Raw genomic sequence first — 27991 nt, forward strand, 5'->3', positions numbered from 1 at the left:
GAACTACAGGAAGGACTCTAATAGAAATTACAGAAAAATACAGACCAAAATAACCTAAGTCAAGAAACCACAGGGTATATGGTTAGAATATACATCTATCATAAAAGTATCCAGTATGAGGAAGGAGGGCTGAAATTTCATTTTTATTTAGAAATAACAAACTACAATTCTTAAAATGTACCATAAATAACTAATACTGAACAAAGTTTATGGTAAAAAAAGAATTTATTTTAAAATAGTGAACGCCACACTTTTAAGGAAAATAAAATTTTAAGATACTGTAGGCAATTTTGAAATTCTAGTCTAACCTTGATTCATTCATACTCAATTCTCGATTTTCTTACTAGGAAACCAGTATGTAGAATTGATACTTGAAATCCACAGTCAGTTTCCAAACTTCATTTTACTTTATGGTTCAGCTTATCTTATTACTCACAAAATCTTTATTAGAACTACTAAAACATCCTGTTTGGGTTTTTTTCTTTTTATTTCTCTAGCTTACTCTCTAGCAAAGGCATATATTGAGACAGCCAAAAAGGCAGTGGGCACATGAGCTAACAACTAAAGGCCTAATCAACACAAATTGGAATAGGTGAATAATTAGTGAAATAGTTAAATACTTAAACCCCACTATGGAAAAATTCTTATTATGTCAGTTGTAGTTAATACTTAGGACCAGTGCATAAAATGCGTTATAATTTATGATGGAAAGTAATATTAAAGGTATTCAAATATTTATTAACATCTCTGACAGGGTAATGAGTAGGAAGACATGGGAAATTTGGTTAAACTACTGCTCAACAAAGATGTTTGGAATCTTGAAGCTAGGCCCAAAACATAACTGGCAGATAACTTCCCAAGTGCTTCCCATAAGCACCCGCTGCCCCAAATAAATAAAAATGAAAAGAATGACTGCTACAGAGCACTTGTTTCCGTTCTTGGTCCAAATTAAGATCGCCAAGGACACAATGGAAAGGTTCAACAGGGGAGTTCAACACATTTGGCCAAAATAACTTTTGTGCCTTACATAAAGTAGGCAAAAGTCCTAGTTGCTTAGTATTCCCTTTCGACATCCCATCCAGTTCACTCTCTTTCCTCTTTGTGCAAGCATGATGAAAAGCTCTCCTTTGCTGTTCCCAGTAAGTGATAATATCTAGGGCTAAAGGCATCCTTTCAAATGATCATGTCTAGATATATAAAGCATACTTTCATTTTTGGGGATAAGACCATGCAAAGACAAATACTGGATGTCTCAGCAACCTGGGGCCTAAAATGCATCAAACCCCAGATTAGAATACAGTTCTTTAATTATATCTGGATTTTAATAACCTTGTGACCTAAAACCCGCAGCACAAGTATAACACCTGTTCAGTCATGTATATGACCAGGTATGGCTCTGGAATAATACAGTATGAAGTGACTCATTCATACTCTGTAGTCTATATAACTAATGCTTTCATGCCTGTACCTCTTCTTATATGATAAACTATACATGGAATGCAATCTACACTCCTTCCCTATCTTCATCATTTAATATCCCACTAATACTCAAGAGAGAGTTCAAATGTCACCTCTAGGAATCCTTTCTTGTTTTAACCACATCCCTCCAAATTCTAATACCTGTCATTCTTACTCCATTCTCTTCTACCATGTAACTTCATGATTATCTATTTATTTTATAGGATTACATTTCTGAGAGGCAGCATGGATAAAGAACTGGTCTTTGAAGGGAGGAAGGGAAGATTTGGGTTCAAGTCCCACCTTTTACACATTCTGATTCTAGTGACCCAGGCAACCTTCTGAGTCTATATATTATAGAGAAGGTGTGGATGCCCTTTGGTAGAGGATATTCTCCTATATAGTTCTACCTCAACATGGTAATGGGTTGGGAGGAAGGAAGAGAAGCACAAGACCCTCGTAAACATAAAAAATAAACCCCAGCAAATACTCTAGGCCCCACCCCAAACTTTATGTTTAATAATTCTGAACATATTCATTTAACACACAAAACGACACACTGCACCCATAAAAAATGTTGCAGTTTCTACATGAGCCTTTGCAACCACTTGTGTAGTTGCAGCAAGTGCTTCATGGATTTCCTCCTATGAAAAGCACAAGACACAATAATCACATGACTAACTCTGGATGGTAGAGACAGAGAAGAGACATTTCCAAAGAGAGCACAACCTTTAGTTCTTTTAGCACAATGAAACTGAAGCAAAAATTTAACTGTTTTATAGTAAGTGTGTATAGTTATGGTAGTAAATGATAAAACTGAATAATAACATATAGTACTTATAAATTTGTAGTCACTAAGATTTTTTTTGTTTTCTTTACAAATGTTCATCATCTGAGATTTTCCTGAGTACACACCAAATCTCCAAAAATTCCCACTTAATTATCCATGGGTCAGCCATGAATAACCAAAACTACAACTGTGGAGAGATGAGTATACAATGAAATCACAGGTCTGGTTAAAAAAAAAAAAAAGACATGTTTACTTATGTTACAACTGGGGTTCCATTAGCTACCATCCCAATACAAGATGTTTAAGGCATACTTTGTCAGCTAGGCCAGCTAAATAACCTCAGGGATCCTGGAAAGAAGCTGCAGTGCTAAATATAAACTTATTAAATGTCTACTGTATGCAAAGTACTGTGCAGGGCACTTCCCTTATGGACTTTTTGGCTTAAAAGGGGATAAAATAGATGACTATAATATAAACTGCTTCATGGTTAAGTGCACTGCAGGAGGATTAGACAAAGTTTGACGTTATGTGCAGTATTCTACATTGTGGTTTCCACCTGTGCAAGGAAATAAAGGCAGCTTTCGCCATTTGCACAAATGATGGGTATCTACTTTGTTTCAATTTACTCATGACTACAGAAAGTATAGCTGTAAATATTTTGCAATATATAGAGCTTTTCTTTTGTCACATCTTTTTACTGATGCATTTTTAAATATAGTGTTTGTTTTTGAATTATTCCTTCCTAATCCTGAGAGCTTCTTCTTTTGAAAAGAACCTTCAGCAAAACCAATCATTATATAGCTTCAACAAAGAATCCAAAATAAATCCATTTTTAAAAATAAATCACCATTTCTCTACAGCAATAACAAAAACCAAAAAAAAATAACAGAAAGGGAAATTTCATTTGAAATAACTACATTTTGTGCATATACTTTGTCTATGTTTGAGTTTATAAATGTCTTTCTGAAATCTGAGTTGGTTAGTGAGCTCCCTATTTATACAAATTGGTCTCTTTAGTTATTCTCTTTTTAGTCTTCAAAGAAGTTGGTTCTTTTTGTATCTTCATAATTTCTATGATCTTTCCACTGTTCCATGGGCTAACTTCCGATGGAGAATTTTAATCTATATGATCCTACTCTATATCTTTCCTTTATCTGAATATTTTGTATTCTGCTCTCCCCAGATCTAACAAACTATTCTTGGCTTTCCAATCCTTCCTTTTCTATTACATCTATTTTCTTTTTGTCTCCTCAAATTTTGATAAATGTTTTCAAATTCACTTCTCCCTCTTCTCTTCTTTCTCTGACCCTTAGTGATCTCTCACTTGACAGTACTTTAGAATTAATATCACCATTCTATGTTGTACAAGCTGCTGTTTCCTCCTCAGTAAACAGAATTAGATTCAACAACCATTAACAGGCATCTTGCTCCCTACTCTTTAAGAAGAGCCTCATACCTAGTGATAGATAGTCCTTCGCTATGTAACATTTTGAGACCATTCAACTTTCTGACATAAATCAAGATTCTCCACTGCCTCTCCAAGTTCTTTTCCTTATTTGTTCTCAAACTGAAAAAGTTTCTTCCATTTTCATAAGGAACATACCATTTCCCCTACCTTAGCAATAAAATTTATGTCAGTGCTTCAATGCAATAACCTCTATCTCTAGTCCTGACCCCTCTTTTGAACTTCATATTCATACCTGGCTTCATATCCACTTGGATGTTCACTGAAATTACAAGTTCAAAATGTCTAAAACCAAATTTGCAACCTTTCCCTGTAAGCTAGTTCCTTCTGACTTCACTGTTTCTGTCACTAACATGAATCACACATCATAGAAATGTAACTAAAAAGGGCCTTAGACATAATCTGGTTTCCTTCATCCTTGTTCAAAACCTTGGCTTTATCACTGACTTTTTCTTCTCTTTCTAGGTTCTGAAGTTCCATTGTAGGACTGTAGATGTAGAATCAGAAAGGATTTTAGGTCATCTAGTCCAATCTCCTCATTTTTCAGATGAAAACAATGAGATGCAGAGAATCTGACTTTTTACCTGTATAACCCTGGGTAAGACAATGTCCCTTTCTGGGATTCAGTTTCTCATCTATAAAATGAAAGGGATGGTCTATATGACTGTTAAAAATGCATCAATGAATTATTAAAAATAAAACAAACACAAATTGCATGGATCTTACAAAAGAAAGGGCAGTTGACAGATGGTATTAGAAGAATGGTCTTGAGGTGGCACTGGAGAACAAGGAGTATTTCATTTTCTGGTTCAGAAAGAATGAGATTTCTTCTCATGGATAACTGGAGAGGGTTGCAAGAAATGGTGTCCTCAGGGTAGAATCAGGTTTCAGTTAGAATAAGGAAGACGAAAACATTGGCAAGAGGAAAACATTGTTGAGACAGTTATATATAACAGAATGGGCTAGAAGCTGAGAGAACTATGATAGAGTACACCTGAGGAAGAATAGAGTTAATTAGAATATGGTTGCACATTTGATAAGAAGCAGTATAAACATACCACAAGCAGTATAAACAAAGGTGGTGAAACAAGTACAGCAGGGAGAAGACTGGTGAGATTTGATATATTTATTGACTGAACTTAAAAAGTAGACAACATTCAGAGGTTAGTCTGCTCAAATTGGAAATTAAAACTGGTCCTCTGGAGTATGCCTCCATGGAATGGCCCCTCAACTTGTCTCAACTTGTTCCCCTAAAATTGTCTTATAATCACAGTTCCTCCAGTTGCTTTTCTGTTCCATTGTCCTTCTAGGGTTTGGGATAGTTTTCCTACACCATGATTATAGCTATTATCTCAACAAAAGTTGCACTTTTGTACATTTTAGCATGGAAGTGACCCTGTATTCTCAAAGGCTATGTGAAGTGTAAACTCTGACACATCCTACTAAGCTGTATGGGGGCAGTGACCCAAAAAACAGTCTAACTTCTGAGGTAACTGAGCTGGCTACAAGCTGAAAAATCCTTCAACATTTACTAAATTATAGGAATATTTTATGATCTTTCATGGTGCAGCAAATATCCATTCATAAGAATTCAGATTCTCAAAGTATTTATTAGTGGAAGTGATCAGATCCAATCCTTAGAAGGATGCCTCTGTCTGTATCTCAAAGAGATCAAAGAAAAAGGGAAAGGACCAATATGCATAAAAATATTTATAACAGTTCTTTTTGTGGTGGCAAAGAATTGGAAATTGAGGAATACTGAACAAGTTGTGGGTTATGATTATGATGGAATACTATTGTGCTCCAAGAAATGATGAAGATGATTTTGGAAAAACATGGGAGGACTTATTTGAACTGATACAAAGTGAAATGAACAAACCAGATCACTGTACACAATAACAGCCAATACTGTAATGACGATCAAATGTGAAAGGCTTAGCTATTCTGATCAATGTAATGATCAAAGACAATTCCAAGGGGCTCTTGATGAAAAAGACCATCCACTTCCAGAGAGAGAACTGATGAATTCTGAGGGTAAACTGAAGTATAATTTTCTCACTTTCCTTATTTTTTTGGTGACCTGGCTAATACAGAGATATGTTTTGCATGACTTCACATGTATAATCGATATATTTCTTGCCTTCTCAGTGAGTGGGAGGGAATCTGGAAATCAAAGTGGTTTTTTTAATGCTAAAAATAAATAGACAAAAAAATTTTTTGAAGGTGAAAATAAGATGCTATTGGCCCTAGCGCTACCAATAACGATTTGTCCCTTAGGAACGGAGATAGATGCTGAGCAGGGCTGACCTTAAGAAAAACTGTCACATTGTCGAAGTTTATTTTTTAACCCACTCCTACTTTTTTATACCCAATTACCATGAAGCATAATATATACTGTTAAAAATGTGAAAGATTAATTTTTCTGCATATGTGCCTTAGAATTGGATTCAGGAAACCTGAATTTTCTTGCCTATAGAATGGGGATAATATTTATCCTACTGCCTTCCAGCATTGTGGATACAGCTCTTTGGAACAATAAAGCACTATACAGAGATGAGTCATAGTCAGTTTTCATAGTTTAGTACTCTTTATGATAAAGCTGTCAGAACATTGATTATCAACATAATTTTATTACTTTTTAACTTAATGCCTTTAATATAAAAAAATTATCTTATGGACATTTTATTATATAATAGGAGTTTGGAGGATGTTAATTTAAATAAACAGGTCTCTGACAGAATTGAAACAGGAAGAAAAGCAAATTGATAGTATCAAAGTTGGAGGTCAGGAAATTTTATCCAACCTAAGAAGTAAGAGAAATATTTTGATGGACTGTATTTAAACGTCTTACAGGTGTTACACTTGTGATATTATCAGTAATGGGGGCCCTTAAGAATCAATGTAGCAGAGTGGATAGAGAGCTGACCTTAGTTAGGAAGACAAGTTTTAATCTCACCTCTGACACATACTACCTGTGTGCTGCTGAATATGTCACTTAATTTCTCAATGCCCCAGGCAATTCTTTCTGCAACTAATAATCTTAGGTACAAATCTAAAGAAAGTTTTCTAGAGAAAGTTTCTCACTAGAAACTCTCTAAACTAATGAAATCACAAGTGAGATGAAAGAAAATGGCGGTCTTCATTCTACAAAAACCTTCATTCTACTAAAATAACAAAAAAAGCTCAGTCTCATGGTGGGGCAGGGATCATAGCGTAAAGAATTTTCTGAGAAACAGGAAATTATCAGGAAGGATGAAAGTCATTTGAAAGGGCTCAGAAATGGAGCTATTCCTAGAAACTTCCACAGCAAAGATGAATGAAAGGACCAAAATAATTGAGAGGCAGTATGAGAAAGTGGAAAGAAAGCAGTTTCTCAGACCGAACTCTATCACTAGTCATGCTGTCTTGAATGACTTGACTTCTCTATGTCTGAGTTGCTTACAGGAGATTCTCTCTATGGGCTCTTCTCATCTGAATATACCTTGGCTCAAAGGTTTGCTGGGCAAGTTACTGAAGAAAGTGAGCAACTAAGCTATATGTATCAGATACTAGAACCAGTTACCATCACAGTTACCACCAGTTACCACAGCTAAAAAGTTAATACCATTACACAAAGAATCTCATTATTACCAAGTGTTGGAAGGTGAGATGTGACAGGAGGGTAGAGCCCAGCTCCAGGCCCTTGTCCTGAATTTCCATTGCCTCCTTGTAACATGTTGCTATGAGGTTCATTGGCACTTGTTGCATTATTATTAGTGCAGGAAGTCCCACCTCCTGCATCAGAATCTTCAATGTTGCCACCACTATTACAGCCAGCTCCACAACCTTTCCTTAACCTATGAACAAAACAGAGCCCAAAGCATTAGGCTTAGACATTTCGAGGTATGAATTCTATTCTTTTACAGTTATCCTGTATTATGGTGTTTTTTAATTAAATTATTTTATTTGTTTTCAGTGTTCTACAATCACTTCCATATATCTTAGATATTTTCCCCCTCCCTTCACTTCCCTCTTCCCACCCTCCCAACTCCCTCCTTTAGACGATATACAATTTTATATAGGTTCTACACATACATTCCTAGTAAATATATTTTCACCTTAGTCATGTTGCATAGAAGAATTAAAATGAATGGGAGAAATCATAAAATAAGACAAAACATAATACAAAAGAAAATGGTCTGCTTCATTCTGCAATCGAATTCCATAGTACTTTCTCTGGATGTGGAAGGCATTTTGCCTCGAGTCCACTGGAAATTTTTAAAGTCCTTGCATTGTAATGAAGTACGAGGTCTACCAGAAAAATTCCTCACACACTGTGGTTGTTACTGTGTACAAAGTTTTCCTGGTTCTGCTCCTTTCACTCAGAATCAGCTCATATAAGTCCTTCCAGGCCTTTCTAAAGTCTTCCTGTTCATCATTTCTTACAGCAAAATAGTATTTCATTACATTCATATGTCAAAATTTATTGAGCCATTCCCCAATTGATAGGCATCCCCTTGATTTCCAGTTTTTGGCCACCACAGAGAGAGCTGCTATAAATATTTTTTTTACATGTGTGATCCTTTGTCATTTTTATAATTTCTTGGGGACACAGTCCTAGAAGCAATATTGCTGGGTCAAAGGGTATGCACATTTTTGTAGCCCTTTGGGCATCATTCCAAATTGCTCTTCAGAATGACTGGATCAGTTCACAGCTCTATCAGCAATGAATTAGTGCTCCAACTCTCCCACATGTCCAACATTTATCATCTTTCTGTTCTGTCATGTTTACCAATCTGATAGGTGTGATGTGGTGTCTCAGAGTTTTGATTTGCATCTCTCTAATCAATAATGATTTAGGGCATTTTTTATATGACTATAGACAGCTTTAATTTCTTTCTCTGAAAATTGAAAACTGTTCATATCCTTTGACCATTTATCAATTGGGGAATGACTATTTTTGTACATTTGACTCAGTTCTCTATATATTTTAGAAATGAGGCCTTATCACAGACACCAGCTGCAAAAATTCTTTCCCAGTTTTCTGCATCCCTCCAAATCTTGGTCACATTGGGTTTGGTTGTGCAAAAACTTTTCAGTTTAATGTAATCAAAATTATCCATCTTGCACTTCATCATACTTCCTATCTCTTCTTTAATCAAAAATTCTTCCCTTCCCCATAGATCTGATAAATTCACTATTCCTTGCTCCATCAATTTGCCCATAGTATCAATCTTTATACCTAGATCATGTACCCATTTGGACTTTATTCTTTTGTACAGTGTCAGGCATTGGTCCATGCCTAGTTTCCACCATACTGTTATCCAGTTTTCCCAGCAATTTTTCTCCAACAGTGAGTTCTTATCCCAAAAGCTGGGGTCCTTGGGTTTATCAAACAACAGATTGCTATTTTCATTGCCTACTGTGTCTTTAGAGAAAATGGTCCATAATTTTCTTTCTCTATTTTGGCTCTTCCTGGTTTAGGTATCGAAACCGTATTTGTATCATAAAAAGAATTTGGGAGGACTCCTTCTTCCCCAATTTCCCCAAATAGTCTATATAGTATTGGAATTAACTGTTCTTTAAATGTTTGACAGAATTCACTTGTAATCCATCCAGTCCTAGAGATCTTTTCCTAGGGGGTTCATTGATGGCTTGTTTAATTTCTTTTTCTGAGATAAGGCTGTTTAAGTATTCAACTTCCTCTTAATCTGGGCAATTTATATATTTTTTTAAATAATCATTCATCTCATTTAGGTTGTCGAATTTATGGGCATAAAGTTGGGCAAAGTAATTTCTAATTATTGTTTTAATTTCCTCCTCATTGGAGATGAGTTCACCCCTTTCATTTTTTATATTGGTAATTTGGTTTTCTTCTTTCTTTTTTTTTAAAATTAAATTGACCAAAGGTTTACTAATTTTATTAGTTTTTTCATAAAACCAACTAATAGTTTTATTTATTCGTTCAATAGTTTTCTTAATTTCAGTTTTATTAATCTCTTCTTTGGTTTTCAGTATTTCTAATTTGGTATTTACGTGAGGATTTTCAATTTGTTCTTTTTCTAGTTTTTTCAGCTGCATCCCCAACTCATTGATCTCTTTTTCTATTTTATTCATGTAGGCATTCAAAGATATAAGGCCTCCCCCTAAGAAGTGCTTTTGCAATATCCCATAAGTTTTGGTAGGTTGTCTCATTATTGTCATTCTCTTGAATGAAGTTGTAGATTGTTTCTAAGACTTGTTGTCTAACCCACTCATTCTTTAGCATTAGATTATTTAGTTTCCAATTAATTTTTGGCCTACCTTTCCGTGGTCTTTTATTACATATAATTTTTATTGCATTATGATCTGAGAAGGATGCATTGACTATCTCTGTCTTTCTGCACTGGATTGTGAGGTTTTTATGCCCTAGTACATGATCAATTTTTGTACATATTCCATGCACCGCTGAGAAAAAGCAATATTCCTTTCTATCCCTATTAAATTTTTTCCAGAGATCTATCATATCTACCTTATTCAGAGTTTTATTCACCTCCTTAACTTTTTTTCTTGTTTATTCTGAGGTTAGATTTATCAAGTTGAGAAAGGGGCAGGTTGAGGTCCCCCACTAGTATAGTTCTGCTGTGTCTTTCTTCCTGTAACTCCCTTAACTTCTCCTCTAAGAATCTGGATGCTATACCACTTGGACCATATATGTTTAGTAATGATATTGCTTTGTCATCTATGGTGCCTTTTAGCAGGATATAGTTTCCTTCCTTATCTCTTTTGATTAGATCTATTTCTGCTTTTGCTTTGTCTGAGATTAGGATTGCTACCCCTGCTTTTTTTTGACATCAGATGAAGCACCATATATTCTGCTCCAACCTTTTACCTTTATCCTGTGTGTATCTTCCCATTTCAAATGTGTTTCCTATAAACAACATATTGTTGGATTATGGATTTTAATCCATTCTACTATCTGTCTCTGTTTTATGGAAAAGTTCATTCCATTCACAGTTATGAATACTATCTTTGTCTTTCCATCCATCCTTTCCCCTGTTTGTGCTTTTAGTTCTCCCTTCCCCTCTGCAACAGAATTTTAATTTTTGACCACTGCCTCCCTCTGTCTTCCCTTCCTTCTTTCAGCGTCCCTCCCTTTTACTCCCCTTTATCCTTACTACTTTTTTCCCTCCCTTTTAGCCTCCCCTCCCTTTTCTTTCACCCTTCCCCTCCAACTGCCTGTAGAGCTAGATTTCTATACTTAACTGAGTTTGTTGTTCCCTCCTTGAACCAAATCAGATGAGAATAAATATCAAACAACGCCTATCTCCCTCCCCTCTTTCCCTCTACTGTAATATAATTTTGTGCCTCTTTCTGTGATGTAATTTACCATTTTCTGCCTCCTCCTTTTCACATCTTCTGTTACCATTCCTTTACACCCTTATATCACATTTTTATCATCACATCATTTACTTTATACCTGCTCCCTCTATGAATATCCCTTTTATGTATCATGATAAATATACAATTCTCAAGATTACCAAGAATCATCTTCCCTTAGAAGGATGTAACCAGTATATGCCCATGTTGAATAATAAGCTTTTTCCCCCCATTTATCTTTTTATTACTCTCTTGAGACTTGTGTTTGAAGATCTCTAATTTAATCTGCTGGCTGATAGTCTCAGGAGCAGCCGCTACAGATACTTGGGGCTCCGCGGCTCTCACTCGCTTAGTTTTGCTGGATTCCTGTCCTGTGCTGATATGCCTGAGATTTTGCAGTGCGGTTGCTGCCTCAGGTCACCCAGGGCTTCCTGCTTTCTTATTGAGTTCTGGCATTTTCATCAGGAAGGTCTGCAAATCCCTTATTTCATTGAATATTCATCTCCTTGCCTGAAATATTATGCTCAACTTTGCTCAGTAACTGATCCTTGGTTGCAGTCCCAGCTCCTTTGCCTTACAGAATATCATATTCCAATTCCTTCAGTCTTTTAATGTAGAAGCTGCAAGGTCCTGTGTGATCCTGACTGTAGTTCCTTGATATTTGAATGGTTTCTTTTTGGCTGCCTGTAGCATTTTCTCCTTCACTTGATAGTTCCGGAATTTGGCAATGATATTCCTTGGTATTATTAGTTTGGGATCCCTTTCGGGAGGTAAATGGTGAATTCTTTCAATGACTATTTTGCCCTCTGGATCTAGGACTTCTGGGCAGTTTTCCTTGATGATTTCTTGGAAGATATTGTCCAGGCTCTTTTTTTTCATCATGGCTTTCTGGTAGACCAATAATTCTTAGACTTTCTCTCCTGGGTCTTTTTTCCAGGTCAGCTGTTTTTCCAATTAGATATTTTACATTTTCTTCTCTATTTTCATTCTTTAGATTCTGTTTGACTGATTCTTTCTGTCTCAGAGTCATTAGCTTCTACTTGTCCAATTCTAATTTTTATCAAATTGTTTTCTTCAGTTAATTTTTGCATCTCCTTTTCCATCTGTCCAACTGTTCCTTTTAAGGAGTCATTTTCTCCAGTTAGTTTTTGTACTTCTTTTTCCATTTGTCCAATTTTTCCAGTTGGGTTTTGTGCTTCCTTTTCCATTTGTCCAATTTTCCTTTTTAAGGAGCTGTTCTCTTCAGTGAATTGTTTTCATATTTTTAAAATAATTAGCCAGTTTTTCTTCCTTTTAGGCTTTTAAAATCCTTGTTCAGCTCTTCCAAGAGTGCTCTTTGTGATTACTTCCAGTTCATATTCCCTTCTAAAGTTTTAGATGGGAGTACAGTGTCAATGCTGACCTCTTTGGTATTCATGTTTCAGTCCTTGTCCCCATAGAAAGATTCTATGATTTTTTCTTTTTCTGCTTTGCTTCTTACTCATGATAATCACCCTTTTCCTGGCTTTTAAAGTAAATCTCTTTTTCTAGGGCACAAGGGGCTCTGTCTCACAGATCTTGTGCCTTGAACTTGAGGTTTTGTGTGTTGTGGCCTCTGATTCTTACAGCTAGAAGCTAAAATGCTGCAGCTTACCTGGTGCTGAGCTGGCTGGTATGAGACAGCAGAGGCCAGGTGAAGTCTTTCTGGGTTTCCCCAGAGTTGTCCTGGAGCTAGCTGTGGTAAGTGTGGGGGAGGGGGTGGCCTCCTCTGCTGAGCTAGAGCACAGGCAAGCTCAGTGGCTGGTGATCCTGTCTTCTCGATTTCTCTGGGGTGCTGAGGCACGCCTGGGGTCCTGGTGTTGGCAGCTGTGGGCTCCACTCCTCTGGGGCTCAGGATCTCCTCTTGGTTTGCTGAGGTGGGGCTGTCTGGGACAGCTCTGGTCCTACACTAGTCCCCTTCAGTCACAGCAAGAGGGACCCTTCTGCTAAGAGACTGTTTTTACCCTTTGGTTGATCCCACTGTTCCAGGATTTTTCTGGGGAAATATTTTATGGGTCTTTCAAGGTCAATAGGGGGAGGGGGAAAGCATTTACTGATCACTGTGCCATCTTGGCTCCTGCAAGTTCAAGTAGGTGGCTTACCGAAATTTAATCTAAGGGCTGATAGTCTCAGGAGCAGCTGCTGCAGATACTTGGGGCTCCACAGCTCTCACTTGCTCAGTTCCGCTGGAGTCCCGTCCTGGCCTGATATGCCCGATATTCCGCAGTGTGGTCGCTGCCTCAGACCGCTCAGCCCTGCTGTGGCGGGGACACGCTGGTACAGCCTGTGCGCTCCCCCAGCCCTGTGCAATGTATCCTTTCCATTGACCTTCCAGTCTATCCTGGGCTGTGAATCTGCCATGGTCTGTCTCCTACTGGATTCTGCCCCTCCAAAATCCAGTCAGATTCTCTTTTTAGAGGTATCTGAAGGAGTTTGTCTAAGAGCTTGGGTGAGCAGTTGCTCTTACTCTGCCATCTTGGCTCTGCCCTATCCTGTATTATGTTATCAGTCCAAGTTAACTAATAATGTTCCCAATGGAGAACTATTCAAAATGATATTGAACATAACACATTTTGTCATATATTTAGAAGAAAGAAACCATCCCTTTCTATCCTACCCAATCTACTTCACTTTATATATGCTAACTTTAATCTTTCCTACATTATAAGGAGAGGCATGATAATACTCTGCTGTACCACAAAAAGTATATTTGGAAGTGGAATTTCTGCCAGTGTCTTCTTGATGACTGAACCATGTACTCGCCCTTAAGACCTCATTTATTTGTACTGCTATCTGGCACTTCTGAGAAATCTGCAAATCATTTCTCATCTCTGGCATTTTACAATGTTTCTTTTCTTCCTCTTAGGGAAGACAAAGAGTTCAGCCTCTTTAGGCAGATTGGAATTAAATTTTTTTAAAAAATCATTCAATTTGTACAAAATTAGTGATCTATTCCTAACTGGCCCACACAATTTAGTAGTGCAATATGTCATAACAAAATGTAAGATTCATGCTTCTATGTAGAAATAATTATAATCTTCTCTGATAGATGTCACTTGGATCTAGCTTGTAGTTGCTGGAACCACAAGTAATACCATCAGTAATAAAGATACTAATTCTAATACATTCTAGAGAACTAAGATTTAACACCATGAAATGTGGAACCATCCCCTCCCCCACATTTCCCATAGCTCACCTGTGCCAGGTTGATACTACAAAGTTTCTGATGTTTCCCAGGCTGATAGGCCCCCCCAGAATGTCCTTTAACTGTTCATGGCTGTCACAGTAAGATGTTGTCAGAGGTGAGACATAGATGGGGTATCCAATCGGCTGATCACATGATGAATTAATCATGTTTCTCAGAGCTTGTTTTGCATTTTGTATGCTCCCTCTTTCTGGATTACGGTTGCGCAAGAAAACTAATTCCTGTTGTTGCCCTGCCCAAAGGCCACGAACACATTCTTTATTCACCTGTAAACACGGGAAAATTGTCTAAGCATCAAGCATGGTCTTTCTCATACCTCTAAAAGCTATCACAAGAATGATGAAAATCGGTACACAAATGTAAATGAAGACAAATTAATCAATTTCCTTCACCACTATTATGCTGTTCTACTGTTCAATATTTAATGAGACTACACAAAACTTGTTCCAACTACTTGTGACATGTACAAAAACCAAGAAAGATGTTGGTTTTTTCCTTCTATACTTAGTACTTTAAATTAGATGCAAACCATAGAATGAAGTTGGGTTATTAGACTTTTTGAAAGAAAAACTAACTGAAATAACTGATAACATTTCAAACTACCCACGTGTGAATTTTAAAGTTAAGCCTTCTGAAGAGTCAGAGAGACATAAAAAAAAAAACTGAAGTCATTATGGATCGACAAGGTAACTGCAGATGAGATTTAACTATTATGAAAGAAATGTACATTTTTGCCACTCAGGGACCACAGTTACTGTAGCAAAAATTCTTAAGATAAGATGTCACTCAGACTTCATGGGCAGTGAGTAAGAGAGTGCCAAAACGATAATTAAGCTCACCAAAATTAATAATATCAAGGCTTTGAAAGTACATGAAAAAGCTTTAGAGATGAGACTAAATCACTGTCAAATTTAGTGTTCATAAATACTGCCATACTTGGAGGCAATGGTATTCTATACATAAGAAAGGCAGAATTTTGTCTGATTTTTAAAAGAAATTCTGAGGTAACTTTTAGCCTCCAGGCTCATGAAACACTCTCACTGATATAAATCAGTCTCTTAAGAAACTTACTTTGATGACTCTGAAGCTAAGGTAGCGCTTATTGAGCATGATGATTTTGTATTCGTTGGTGCCATCATCCATTACATGGCGTAGAGCAAGCAGGGAAGGAGAGTTAGAAAGGACTGCACTTCTCCAAGCAGGATCCCCTTCATGAGCTATTACCAGATTTTGTTCATGAGACATGATGGCTTCATAAAGAACAGTAGGGTCATCATACTCGTCTGGAGAAGTAAAATGGTCCTAAGCAAGGAAAACAATATTTATTAATGCAAATTATTTAATACTTATTTAATGAAATATTATTTAATGCAAAATTAAATGTCTCTGTTACAAAAGTTCTTCAGGGGTGGCATAAAAGCAATATTTAACTACCATTTTCCTTATATCACTGTGTCATGACTAATTTTAATGTTAAATTAATGTTAAAATAAATGACACATTGGTTATGACAGAAGTTTTCTCAACAAGAGTATGATTTTGTATATTAAACAAATGCTCTGCAAATCATGTCTTACCATATCATATATACTTGTCATCTAAAAACAAACTTTTACTAGGTTTTTGATGATTCCTATATCAAATCGAGTTAGAAATTTTCCTTACAGATGCATGACTGATATTCATTAGTACTGGACTAGGGATCCAAATCTGGCCCTAGATGGCCCATAAAGATTCTAGAATCTGTGAAGCTCAAGCTCAAAGAGGGCAATAAGAGATCAAGGATGAGATTGTTTGAGTGTTTGTTCCTAGACTCAGCCCTTCAGGATGCTCCCTATTTTCTCCTTGGCTGCCTATATTCAGTTATAAGGCAGTAGAAGAAGCTTCTCTGATAGCAGGAGTATAAGGTCTTCTTTTTCCTTCCTTTGCTACATGCTGAACTACACATTGAAACAGGAAGCACAGTCCTGTTCGTAGTAAATTATGGACTATTTGACAATATTCTAACTACAAACAAATTATAAGTGAACTACACAGAAGCTCAAATGAAAGAGTTACCAGTAGCTGAAGTGACTGTGGAATCCCACAGGAATCACCGTTACCAAATTTCTGACAAAGGAGTCATCCAATCTTTCAATGAATCAAAAGACAATTATTAAGTACCTACTATGTGCCAGACACTAGTTAAGTGCTGGAATATATTTTTTTAATGAAATGGACGGTCCTTGCTCTCCAGGAGATCATAATCTAATGGGAGAAGAAAACACACAAAAGGAAGCTGAGAATTCAAGAGGGAAGGGGAAAAAGATATCGGGTTTGGGGACATGATGGTGAAGTCTGGAAGACTACAGCCACACAGGAAAAGAAGACAATGTATGACCTTGTCATCCTCCTTGAATGGAGGTACTGGGAGGAAAACAGCAGTCCTTGGCTTACATAGGAACAGGAGTGCCATAGTGGAATTCTCCTTCCTCACAATCACAAGGGATCTGGTTCAAGTTTGCCATACTTCCCCACCACACTTCTGCTAGTCCACATCCAGCAAGGAGGTGCATCCTTAATTAAGATGGCAAAGGATAAAAAGAAGAAGGATGCCCACCCACTAACCCTTTACTACATATCAACAGCCATGAAGAAAAGGAAGAAGCTGATGCAAAGCTTACTTGAAGAAAAAACAATCCATCATCAGTGTTCTTTCACTGCCCTCTTTCCCCAACACTGAGTCTTTGTGTTTAGACCTCTACCTAAGACGGATTCATTATCTGTAGAGTAAGGCTGTTCGACTTTTGAGCAGCCCTCTTCCTTACACAGAATCTAAATCTGCCTCTGTAACTTAAACAGGTTTCTCTAAGTTCCACATGCTATAGTCAAACGAAACAAATCTGCTCCTTCTTCGACATAAGAGTCTTTCAAATACCTGAAAGGCAATTATTCCCTAAAAATCTTCTCATAACTAAACATCCCTGCTACCTTCAATTGATGAACATGTAGCATGAATTCTGATGCCTTTCATGATCTTGAGTATCTTTCTTGGAATATATTTTAGCTTATCAGTGTGCATCTTTAACATAACTCCAAGAACTGACCACAGCACCAGCATGGGATCTTACCATGGCAGTGACACAACTATTTCCTTAGGCCTGGACAATATAGTATAAAATGGCAGCTGCTTACTCAGCTTCCATAACAAACTACTGACACATAATGAACTTACAATTCAATAAAACCTCCAAATCTTTTTCACATGAATTGCTATGTTTTTAGCTTATCAAACACTTTCTCCATTCAGACACTGTCATCTACCATTTTGGCTCTCTTTCTTAGGTTTGCTAATTTGATAAGCATGCCAATTTTGTCTTCAAATGAATGATAATGGTGTTGGAAAGACAGGGCCAAACCAAAAATCCCCGAGGCATTCTATCACAAAACGACAACGAACCATTGATGACTACCCTGCAGGTCTAGTTGAGCAGTTTCAAATCCACCAAACTATATTATAGACTAGTTCATGAACGCTATAACAACGGCGTGAGAAACTATGTCAGATACTTTGCTTGATTTACTAAACACTACCTACATACAGTATTCTCTTTATCAATAACACGAAAATAGCATTAGGAGCCGTAATTCACCAACATGGGAAATTTTCAGGATTAGTGTTCTTCCACCAATGCAGATTCCTAAAGAGTGGCTTGAAGCACAGAAAGATAAAATTACTTGCCTGGGATCTCACACCCAGGACTTCCTTACTCCAAGCCTAGTGACTCTCTATAGATTATGGTATCCTGTCTCTAACAATCCAGAATCTCTGTCAAAAATAAACTGAGGTTAGAAAGGTATAGCCAGTTGCTGCTGATGAAGTGTTATCACGCTGATTTTGTTTGTAGATGTTCCCTAAATATTCCTCTAATAATACACTCTAGAATTTTGCCAGAAATTGAAATTCACTAACCTCTAGTTTGCAGCTTCCAATCTTTCCTTTTTTTGGAAAACTGGCTCAATTTATTTCCCTTTCTAGTGTTCTGGGCTAGCACTGTAGCATTCTAGCTCTCTTGGGGGCTATAATCTTGCAAAGATCTGGAATCATATTTGCCAGTTTTGTCAGCATAGTAAAAAAAAGAAGGCTGGATTCCTAGACCTGGATTCAAGTCCTGTTTCAGATGTTTACACTAGTTGTGAGACCTTGAGCAAAGTTATTTTCCTCAAGTTCCTCATCTGTAAAATGGAGGATAACATACTTGTACCATCTACTTCATATTCAAGGTGTTGTGAGAAAAGTATTTTGTAAACTTAAGAACATTATGCAAGTGTGAATAATTAGTATTTAGAGCTCCCCATCCCTTCCCTCACAGAATTTTAGTTTATGGGACACTTGCTAGCCTTCCTTTCAAATCTAAAACCTTGTGTCCACATCAGCCTAGTTCCAGTTTTCCTTTCTTTCACAATGATGAATTTTAATATGGAATAGGGAACTCCTCTGACTTATTTCCACATTAGCATTTCCACATAAATTCTACTCTCAGAGTGAGAATATGGTTCAGAAAAGGTGTTTCTTTCATTGTTTCCATCACCTTTTAAAGGCTATTTAAAGACTATCATTAAGGGAAGCCAGGAAATTATTAGGTGTTCAAACTTTTGGCAGAGAAAGATCCAACAGATGTTTAGATAAGAGAAGTCCCCCATCGCTACAATTATCCTGCTTTTGTGTCACATTCATGATCTGTTTCTCAAATGTCTCATTTATTCCATTCTTCTGGGAAGTCGTGTGATATACTACTTACAGAGGCAGAACAGTATAGGAGTGAGCAGCTTCCAGTTCAAGAAGTCCTGGGTGCCAGTTTTGCCTTTGCCCCACACTGGCCATTGTATCTGACTCTTCCATGATCCCAACTGGGGTTTTCTTGGCAAAGATATTGCTTAGAGTGGTTTGCCAGTTCCTTCTCTAGCTCATTTTACAGATGAGGAAACTGAGGCAGGTAGGGTTAAATGATTTGCTCAGGGTCACATAGCTAGTAAATATCTGAGATAAATCTTTCTGACTCCAAGGCTTGCACTCTATCCACTGTGCTACCTAGCTGCCTAAGAGAAAATAGGTACACTAATAAACTGCTGGTGGAATTATGAACTGATTCAACCATTCTGGATAACAATTTGGTACTATATCCAAAGAGCTAAAAAACTGTGCATATACTAATACCATTTAGTCTGTATCCCAAAGAGATCCAAGGAAAAACACACATACAAAAATATTTACAGCAACTTTTTTTTAAAAAACTAACAGGGACCCATTTTGTATTGATCCTTTTCTTTTTAAAGCCAGTACTTAGTTCCCTTGAATAATTTTATCCACAATAATTTCATACCAGTTTTCTTCCAAATACTCTCTCCTTTTCCCTCCCATCATCTTGATCTTAAAGTTTACTTTTAGTATTCTTTAATAAATTTTATTTTACTACATTACATCCATCATTCTAGCCTAAAGTCTTTGTAGATGCTAAATCTATGATCCACTGTGTTAACTACCTCTTTTAGCTTTGTGTTACCTTCCAAATCCACCTAACTATACTACTATTCAGATCACATTTCTTCATATTTCTATGAGGATATTATGAGAGACATTTCAAATGAAGACAGACTATGTCTAAGGCATTCCTCTGATTTACAAGTCTAATAACTTTGTCAAAAAAGAAAGTGAGGTTAGGTCATCTAGATTCTATCTTCATGAAGCCTCAATGACTCTTAGTCATAGGACCTCAACATGATCAACAATGCAGTCAAGTATTTTAATGCTTTTATGACTACTGATACCTGTCTTTGGCAAGCTAGCTTAGTAGCACCTACTCAATGAGGAAAAAGACTTGTCACTTGGATGCTGGCTAAAGCTTCTTCCTTAGCTGTAGCTAAGTTACTAGTATTTGACTCTTTCCTCCAGAATAACAGGTTCCAGGCCCTTCTAATTCTAACTTCCCCCATTAGACCTAATCCATAATTAATAGCATTGCCCTGCCTTTAAAGGGTACTGCTGACTAGAGCAAAAGAGGCAAATGGTCCTAGAAACGGGGTCACTGCCGAGGCATCTATATACTGCAGGACTGCATTCCTGATGAAAGTTGATTCTAAGTGTAGGGGTACACAGAGCAATCCACTGTATTTTCATTCATATTAGAAAAAAAAACCATGGACCACATAGCTGTAATTGATTAGGATTTCAAGAGGCAAAGATTGAAATAGGGCATTGAATATACAGAGGAGCACATGAATAAAAGTACAGGTACAAAGGGACATGTGTTAGAGGCAGATACTAAATGCACCAATGTAGTTGGTGCACAGGCGAGTAAAGAGAGATAAAGATGGGTGAATAGGTCAGTAGAAGAATCTTTAGTGTCAGAGTAAGGAATGTGGACTTAATCTATTAAGTATTAAACAATGGAAATTTTACTAGAGTGACAGAGTGACATACTCAAAGTAGCACTTCAGGAAGCTTAATCAGACAGTATGCACAGAGTGAAGACAAGGAGTCCAGTTAGGAGGCTACTGAAAATAGTCCAAATATGATGCTAAGAGATACTGTGTTTAACATTTCTTCTCTTACTAATTGAGGGATGCAATACATCACTAATTTTTTCATAGGAATAATATAATCTGATAAAAGTTTTACATTTGGAGAATTTTGCTTTGCAAAAAAATTTTGCATCATGTAGTACATATCTGTAATAAAATAATAACTTGCTTAAAATTTTTTTCCCCCAAAATGTTTTAACCTGAATTACCAGTCTTTCACTCTTTTAAATCCCATTGTTGCTTCCTGGCCACAGTCCTTAATTGGTGAAATTTACCTAAAATCCCACATGGACTTTCCCCATTTCTAACTGGTATCCTAAAAATAATGTTCCATTTTACACAGAAATTTTTTTTATTATTTTAATAATGCATTTAACAGCAACTAATGAAGTTAACAACTTAATTACAACATTTAAACTATAGTCAAATCACTTAATGAGTAATTTAACCTTTATTTCATAAGAATAATAGAGAGACAATGAGGTCTGAGCTCAGCAGACACATTTTAATGAGCCATATCATGGTTTCTTTGATCAGACCTGATAACACTGTCAAACTGAGTTATGAGAAGTGTCAGTACTTAATTTGGTGGTATGTTCTTTAAATGATCTAGAGGTTCTTAAATACTGTATTTGGTCTTATGAATAGTGTTTTTATTACTGTGTAGAATGTTAAAGGAAGACTATTCAAAGTAGTTCTTATTCCAACTAACATTTTAAATGAAATTTGTAATTCAATGAGTGTCTAAGTTCTAATAACCTAGGGAGCAGGTTATATCATATTTTGAGTCAGCTAACATTCATCCAGGAGAGAGACATAATGAATTAATGGAAAGGGATGGGAGAAGCCATTTATTAAGCACTCTAATCCAGGTCCTATGCTAAATGCTAGGGATACAAATGTAAACAAGCAAGATAGTTCCTCAATGAACTACAGCAATAGATCTAAGGGTTTCCTTGATCTCAGGTGATTTGCCACAAATTATTCTTTTAAAATTCACCAACAGATGAGTTTCCTTCTGCTGTTTGTGCTAATTTTAGCCTAATAATTGATGCCAAAAAAAAAAAAAAAGCCAAACAAACCCAAAAAACCAGAGGTTCTCCTCTGCTTAGCACTATACCATCCATATGTGGAACTATCAGTTACAGCAAATGAAAAAATTACTTCTGAAAGAAAAATCTTAGAAGCTACAGAGAATGCATTCTATTACTTCACATTTTTGTCATTTTTCAAGACCCCCCATTGTTCATCACAAATGAGAGGAAGACTTTTCTTTTTCAAGAGAAAGTTTTTAAAAAATTATGTTTCGTTTAATTTATAGACACATTCTACAAAAGTATTAGTTAAGTAAAAATGGTATAGTTATGCCTTCGGGTAAGTGGCAAAGAAGTCTTAGCAAAATTCAATAATCATTTGGGGCAAAAAGAGAAAGCTGTCTACAACAGAAATCATATTATGACTTGTAATGGGGAGAATTTATGATGCCAGAAATACATTTTTATTGCATAGTGATCTGTTAGCTCCGAAAAGCAGATAATAGTGAGTTTAACTTAATACTGGGTTAAGGGTTAACTTAACTATCTCATTTTCTTACCTGATGAAGTTTAAGTGACATGCGGATTCCAGGGACTACTACTTTTCTTAGTAATTCCATGTCAGCAAAGATCCATTCATCTCTGATTGAAGAAATACGGAAGTCTCCCTTAAATAAGGCATGTAAGCCATACAGGAACGACTCCAAATTACTATGATTATTGGAGAGAGAAAGTCATATATTTTTGAAAATCTCTTTTATCATATCCATAAAAATTAAAAATTGGTTATGTCTGTAACTTTTAAAACAAACCAAGTTGAGACTAAAAGAAATAAAGTATCAAGCATAATAATTAAAAATAGTGAACTTATTTTTTCCTATTTGTTTTATCTTAAAAAACATATTTGTTTGTGAGGAAACAATATATATGTATTTACATTCTTTTAAGTTACTTACATAGAAAGTAGTAGAATGAAAGGTAAATATATAAGATGACACGGGGCAGCTAGTGGCGCAGAGCTTAGAGGGCTGGATCTGGAGTCAAAAAGACCTAAGAGTTCAAATCTGACCCCAGACTTACTAGCTGGAAAAGTCATTTAACCTGTCTCTATTTCCTCATCTGTAAAATGAACTGGAGAAGGTAATGGTAAGCCACTCCAGTATCTTTACCAAGAAGATCCCAAATACAGTCATAAAGAATTGGACATGACTGAAACAACTAAACAACAAACTATAGGAAGATGAATAAATGGGGAGTGAACTGAATTTGAGGAGTAATTAAGATAATGTGTAAGGCACTTGACAAACTTCAAAGCACTATGCCAAGGCTAACTATGTAAATAATACTGGCTCTTGTTTAGTTGATAACCCTACAACATACCTGATGAGTGGTTATAAAGTCTCTGCTTCAAGTCACTCTAAATCCAGAAGCAACACATTTCACAGATGTGGAATATCTTTAATTATTACAAAGCTTTCGTCACATGAAGTCAGATCTGCCTCTTCTGACTCTCACCCATTGCTACCATGTCTTCTGCATGACAGCCTTTCAAATACTTGAAGACAGCTGTGTCCCTCCAAATCTTTTCTTCTAAAGGCTAAATATCCCCAGTTATTTCATCTTTTCCTTTTGTGACATGGACTCTAGGACCTTCCCTATCCTGCTTGTCCTCCCATGGTCACTCTATAGCTTAATAAGATCTTCTCTACACTGTGGCATCTAGAACGAACACCACACTCCAGATGTGTAGTGAATCTCTCTCCTTGCCAAAACATCCCCTCACACAACTGCCAAAGAGATATTCCTAAAGCACAGGTCTGTGTCCTCCCTTGGTTAAGATACTCCAGTGGCTCCTTATTGACTTCAAGAAGCAGTTGTCTGTTTGACATTTAAAATATTTCAAAATATTGCCCCTACCCACTTTTTCAAGTTTATTATACATATATTATTCCCCTTTAAGTAGTTTTGACTAGCCAGACAGGTCTACTTGTTTTTTGTTTTTTTTTTTTTTGGACACATGATATTTCACCCGTGTGCATATTTGCACAGGATATCTGTTTCCCATTACTGCAACAAAAATCATCTTCACTTTGGCCTCTTGGAATCCCTAGTTTTCCTAAAAGCTCACCCTAAATCCCATTTACTAGACCAGCTCTTTCCTGACAACCCCTTCTTCCCCAACATACATACACACACATACTATCGTTATAAACGTTGTTGTCTGATGTAGTCTGACCAGGGCAAAATACAGTGGGATCATTCCTTTCTGATTCCTGGAAGCTGTGCTTTTCTGTTTGTAGCCCAATAACCTACTAGTTTTCTTGAGCATCCTAATATCCTGTTGACTCATACTGAGTGTGCAGTCCAAGAAACCTTCCAGATTTTTTTCAAATCATTATTTAAATAACTGCCCCAATTTTATGGGCTGATGATTTTTAAAAACCGTCTTTAATCTTATTCCTTATTTAATCTTTATTTATTTCAAACATTCAACAATTTATTAAGTACCTACTTTTTCATTATATTTATTAAGCACCACTGAAGAAACAAAGAAAATATGACCATTTCAGAGCTCAAAGAGCTTATATTCTAATGAGAGAACTGAGAAGAGAGAAGATAAAATATATTCACAAAACCATAATACTAGTTACAATATGATCAAGTTGTATAAAAGGATTCAAAGTGGCCAAGATTAAAGACTGGATGGGGAAAAACTATTTCTAGCTAAGAGGATCTGGGAAAGTTTCAAAGAATAGAAAGATATTATAATGCTACAAAAATTTATAATATTTAAAATAATTTCTTTGTAGGGAAACTTTTTCCATCTAGCAGCTAGATGGCACAGTACATAGAGCACTGGGCCTAGAATCAAGAAAACCTGAATTCAAACATGGCCTCAGATACTTACTAGCTATGTGACCTGGACAAGTCAGTTAAACTGTCTGCCTCAGTTTCCATAACTATAAAATGGACATCAAAACTGCATCTACCTTCTGGGACTGTTGTGAGGATCAAATGAGATGTCTTTAAATGCTGCTGTACGGTTTAGTACAATGCCTGGCATTTAATCAGTGATTTCTTAGTTTCTTTATGTCTCTCTCTTTCTTCCTTTCTCTCTTTCTCATTGATCATGGGGAAAAATAATCAATTAATGCCCACATACAGAACAACAATTTAACTTATTTTTTCTTCATTAGAAGTAGCACAAAATATTCAATTTGCTCAATTTTTAAATTAGGAAAAGTAATCATAAAATTGTACTCAACAAGAACAAAAAGTAAAAATATATTTCAGATCTAATAATGTGGGAAGGTATTAGAAGTGAAAGAGAGGAGATAAAGGGGGAATGGTAAAGAAGGAGAAAATGGAAGGGAAAAGAGAATGACAGAGGAGAGATATTGATAAATATAAATCAATCTGAATGGGAAGAGGGAAAGATATATGAAGAGAAGAAAGGCAGAGAGAGGAAGAGACAGGAGAAAAAAGAAAAAGGAGAAAAAAGTAAAGGAACACAGTAATAAAGCTGAGTAGGTTCTGAGGTAAGCGATTTGTTCCAGCTTACATTTTGTTAATCATTTGATCTGAAGAAGGTGGTAATCAACTTTTGAAAGAGAAGAGTAATTTTTAAATAATTCTTTTATATTACCTTACAGGAGAAATTTTAACCACTCTATACTTATTCCTACTATAATTCCTATTTTAAAAGTCTCTCCTATGGAAGTTATGAAGACTCTTACTTTCTCATTGAGAGAGAGTTAGTAATCTGTAAATCTGTGAGGTTCTAATTCCTATGGAGTTAAGGAGAATGTGCGCTACTGCAGTGTTAATATATGAGGATCTATGAGAAACTGGGAAGAGTGAGATGAGAGAGAAAAAAAGATAGAGATATTTCTTTTATCATGTTAAGAAGCTGGGGCAGATTCTTGGAAAGAAATTTTGATATGCTGAGTAAACTAAATGGTGTGAGACTCTGGTTTCAGAAAGGAAGATAATACTCCTGCATTACAGTGAGATTTGGAGTAGATTCTGATTGTGATTATTCTTACAACTAAAATATTGTAAAGAATTATCTGTTTGTTTTATTATTGATTTTATTGTTAACAAATTGTATGTTCATTAACTATGATATTAATTTAATCCTAGGAAATTAAGGGATTTAATATATAAAAATGAGCAACTGCTATTCAAATAGGAGGTTCATTAAATTAATACTATTAAGCACAGGAAAGGGGGATCTGAGCTTAATTGATTGGGAGACGTTGAAATTTTATTAAACAAAAGCGCTACACGAGCATACTCCTGGATAACCCTAGTCCTCAAGATGACATGATTAAATGTGAAAATGAACCAAACAGAAGACTGAGGGGTGACCAACATATGAGGACAGGAACCCAAGTAACCCAGTTATCATTGAGGGGTATTCCTACTAACCTTGTTATATTATATTTTTACTATTTTATTTTGATTTATGTAAGGAAATAGGACTAGGAACTGGACCTGTGATTTCACTGTTATAGGATAGCTCCAAGATGAGCAAACTCCACTAATGCAGGACAGTATTTTCTTTACTTAAGTGTTAAAGAGTTACCATTAAAATTTAGTCTTAAAGAGAATACTGAGAGGTTAATTGACTAGTTGAGGTTCACACATGGATAATATGTGTCAGGGACAAAACAAGACCTGGACCTAGGTCTTCCTATTTCTGAGGCCAACCCTCTATCCACTCAGCGACACAGCCTTTGATATAAGTAAATGAAACAAAATAAACAGAAAAGCCAAATAATTATATATTAACTCCAGAAAGCTTTTATGTAACCTAGGAACTAAAGGAAGGGCCCCAAGGTATACAGAGAATAATAAATGTTTGTTGAATGAAAAGATTAAAAGAAGAAACTCCAGGACTGTGGAACAATGCCTATGTTCTAAGGTAAAGAGAAATAAGTTTAGTGCAAATATACTTGATACTCTATATTTATTTCAACAAACTTTTATTTGTACGTGCAAGGATATTATCTTTGGGGCAGAAACATGCAGAAAAGTATTTCTGTGTGTAACAGTTTGAAGTCTGGATCTTTTTGCTGTCCTTATGATTCAGAATATATATTAAGGGATAGGGGTGGCTATGGTACAGAGAGGGGAGGGAAGAGAAGTTAGAAAATGTTCCAACAATAATTACATGGGGTATGTCAATTTTAGTGGAGAGAGGGAGATTCAAAAAAATCCTAATGAAAATCTACAAGGTATTCATCTGTATATTTTCTCATGCAATCTCCACATTCTGAGTAAAGTAATAAATGAAGAGGATCCTAGTTTCAAGCCTGGTCCTGGAGGGGTGGCCTTCTTTCATTCCATCCAGTCTCTTACTTCTGCTCTCTTCTCATTTTTTATCTCCCTTTTGATTGGGGCTGGTGTTAATTTTTAACCTTGGCTTCTGTTTAAAGAAAAACTTTCATTTCTTGGTAGAGTCCCAAGCAAAGGATGGTAGAGAATTAAACTTGTATATCTGGTTGATTAAACTATAAATTATCATAAGTAGTATTAACAAAACTTGATTTGGAGTAAGGAAGACCTGAATTCCAAATTCTACCTCCAACATTTAACAACTATGTGATCCTGGGCAAGTCACTTAACCTCTGTCTGTCTCAGTTGTCTCATCTGCAAAATGAGAGTAGTAAAAATAGCACCTACTTCATAGGGCTGTTGTGAGGATCAAATGAGATAATATTTGTAAAGCTGTTTTCAAACTCTGCAGCACTATGTAAATGCTAGTTGTCAACCTCTCTCTTAAGGAGTTTATATAACAACATATACACAGGGAATAAATAAAAACTAATATCAGGAAAAGTAGAGACATAATAGCAAAGTGGATAGAGGGCTAGGCTAGGAGTCAGGAAGACCTGGGGCTAAATCCTGTCTCTACACTTATTATTTATATAGGCCTGCATGTCACAGCCTCAATGTGTCTCAGACAACAGCCTAGGATTTCTCTAAATCTTAGATGGGTTGTGATCAGCATTGGTGGGAGGAATTATTCATACTATGGAAATAACAGATCCTTCACGTTTCTGCATGCCAGAGGGAGAGGGCATTATGAAGAGGGGGGTGGGGAGAGGATAAAGTGA

At 36.3% G+C, this 27991-nt stretch overlaps 1 protein-coding gene across 6 annotated transcripts in view; it reads right to left on the bottom strand.

The window, feature by feature from the left end:
- PCNX1 (pecanex 1) overlaps positions 1-27991 on the bottom strand; it is a 242677-nt gene that overhangs the window by 12973 nt on the left and 201713 nt on the right. For all 6 annotated transcript variants that reach the window (XM_072629242.1, XM_072629241.1, XM_072629239.1 and 3 more), the window contains 4 exons: positions 22430-22580; positions 15346-15576; positions 14266-14540; positions 7344-7549 (listed from right to left, as the gene is read on the bottom strand). In XM_072629242.1, the coding sequence (XP_072485343.1) occupies positions 7344-7549; positions 14266-14540; positions 15346-15576; positions 22430-22580 (863 nt within the window). The remainder of the gene's footprint in view (positions 1-7343; positions 7550-14265; positions 14541-15345; positions 15577-22429; positions 22581-27991) is intronic.

This window comes from Notamacropus eugenii, chromosome 1 (genome assembly GCF_028372415.1).
Source record: "Notamacropus eugenii isolate mMacEug1 chromosome 1, mMacEug1.pri_v2, whole genome shotgun sequence".
Classification (NCBI taxonomy): domain Eukaryota; kingdom Metazoa; phylum Chordata; class Mammalia; order Diprotodontia; family Macropodidae; genus Notamacropus; species Notamacropus eugenii.